Consider the following 1,180-nt stretch of genomic DNA (forward strand, 5'->3'; position numbering starts at 1 on the left):
CCTTTCTGGCCGAGCCGGGGCCTCCGCGGGTCCCCGGCGCGGCCGCCTCCGAGGCCAAGGGCAAGAACCCGGGGCCGTCGTCCGCCCTGAGCCTGTGCAACGGCGCCGGGGACGCGGGGCTTCCTGCGCTGGTGGCCGAGGCGGCCCGCGGCGCCAAGGAGGCGGCCCGCCAGGACAAGAGCACGCGGCTGCGGCGCGGCGAGGCCCTGCTGCCCGGGCCGTGCCCCTGCCCCTCGCCGCTGCCGCCGCTGCCGCCGGGCAAGGGGCCGCCCGCACCCCCGCCCGCGCCGGCCGGCGCTTTCGCCGCGCAGCCTGGCCCCGCCGGTGTCTACACCATCTTCCCCGCGGCGGGGGCCCGGGAGCCAGGCCGCGAGCACCGCGTGGTGGCGCCCACCTTCGTGCCTTCCGTGGAGGCCTTCGACGAGCGCCCCGGCCCCATCCAGATCGCGTCCCAGGCGCGTGACGCCCGGGCCCGGGAGCGCGAGGCCGGCAGGCCGGGAGTCCTGCAGGCGCCGCCCGGGTCCCCGCGGCCGCCCGCCGAGCGGCCCGAGGTGCTCCGCGAGAAGAACTCGGTGATCCGCTCGCTCAAGCGGCCGCCGCCCGCCGAGGCCCCGCCGGTGCGCACCGCGCGAGCCTCCCCGGACCCCCGGGCCTGCCTGCCCGCCAAGGACCTGCTCAAGCCCGAGGCCGAGCCCCGGCCCTGCAGGCCCGCCGCCTCCCAGCAGGCCGCCAAGCTCTTGGGGCTGGAGCCCGTGCGGCCGCCCCCGCCCCCCGGCCCTGAGCACAAGTGGAAACCTTTCGAGCTGGGCAACTTCGCCACCACGCAGATGGCCGTGCTGGCGGCGCAGCACCACCACCACGCCGGCCGCGCCGAGGACGAGGCCGCCGTCGCCACCGCCTCCAAGAAGGCCTACCTGGACCCCGGGGGCACGCTGCCCCGAGCCGCGGCCACCTGCGCCAGGCCGGGCGCCGACCTGCACGCTGCGGTCCATGGGCCCGGCGAGGCCTCGGCCATGCAGAGTCTCATCAAGTACAGCGGCAGCTTCGCGCGCGAAGCCGTGGCCGTGCGCCCCGGCGGCTGCGGCAAGAAGAGCCCCTTGGCGGCCTGCGCACCATGAAGCCCGAGCCTGCCCCTCACGGCACCCCTCGCGCCCAGGCCCGCTCCGCACCCGGCGGCCCG

The 1,180-nt window shown here is 78.9% G+C and overlaps 1 protein-coding gene across 1 annotated transcript; it reads left to right on the forward strand.

Annotated features, from left to right (window-relative positions):
• Positions 1-5: 5 nt before the first annotated feature.
• On the forward strand, positions 6-1,156 carry LOC111735678 (trinucleotide repeat-containing gene 18 protein-like; the record flags this gene model as incomplete). The annotated part of the gene is given in 2 exon segments (XM_023527158.1): positions 6-1,095; positions 1,098-1,156. Coding segments are annotated over 2 exon segments (1,149 nt in total), but the record flags the coding sequence as incomplete, so codon positions are not given.
• Between the last annotated feature and the right edge of the window lie 24 nt (positions 1,157-1,180).

This window comes from Pteropus vampyrus, unplaced genomic scaffold (assembly GCF_000151845.1).
Source record: "Pteropus vampyrus isolate Shadow unplaced genomic scaffold, Pvam_2.0 Scaffold1000005210, whole genome shotgun sequence".
Classification (NCBI taxonomy): domain Eukaryota; kingdom Metazoa; phylum Chordata; class Mammalia; order Chiroptera; family Pteropodidae; genus Pteropus; species Pteropus vampyrus.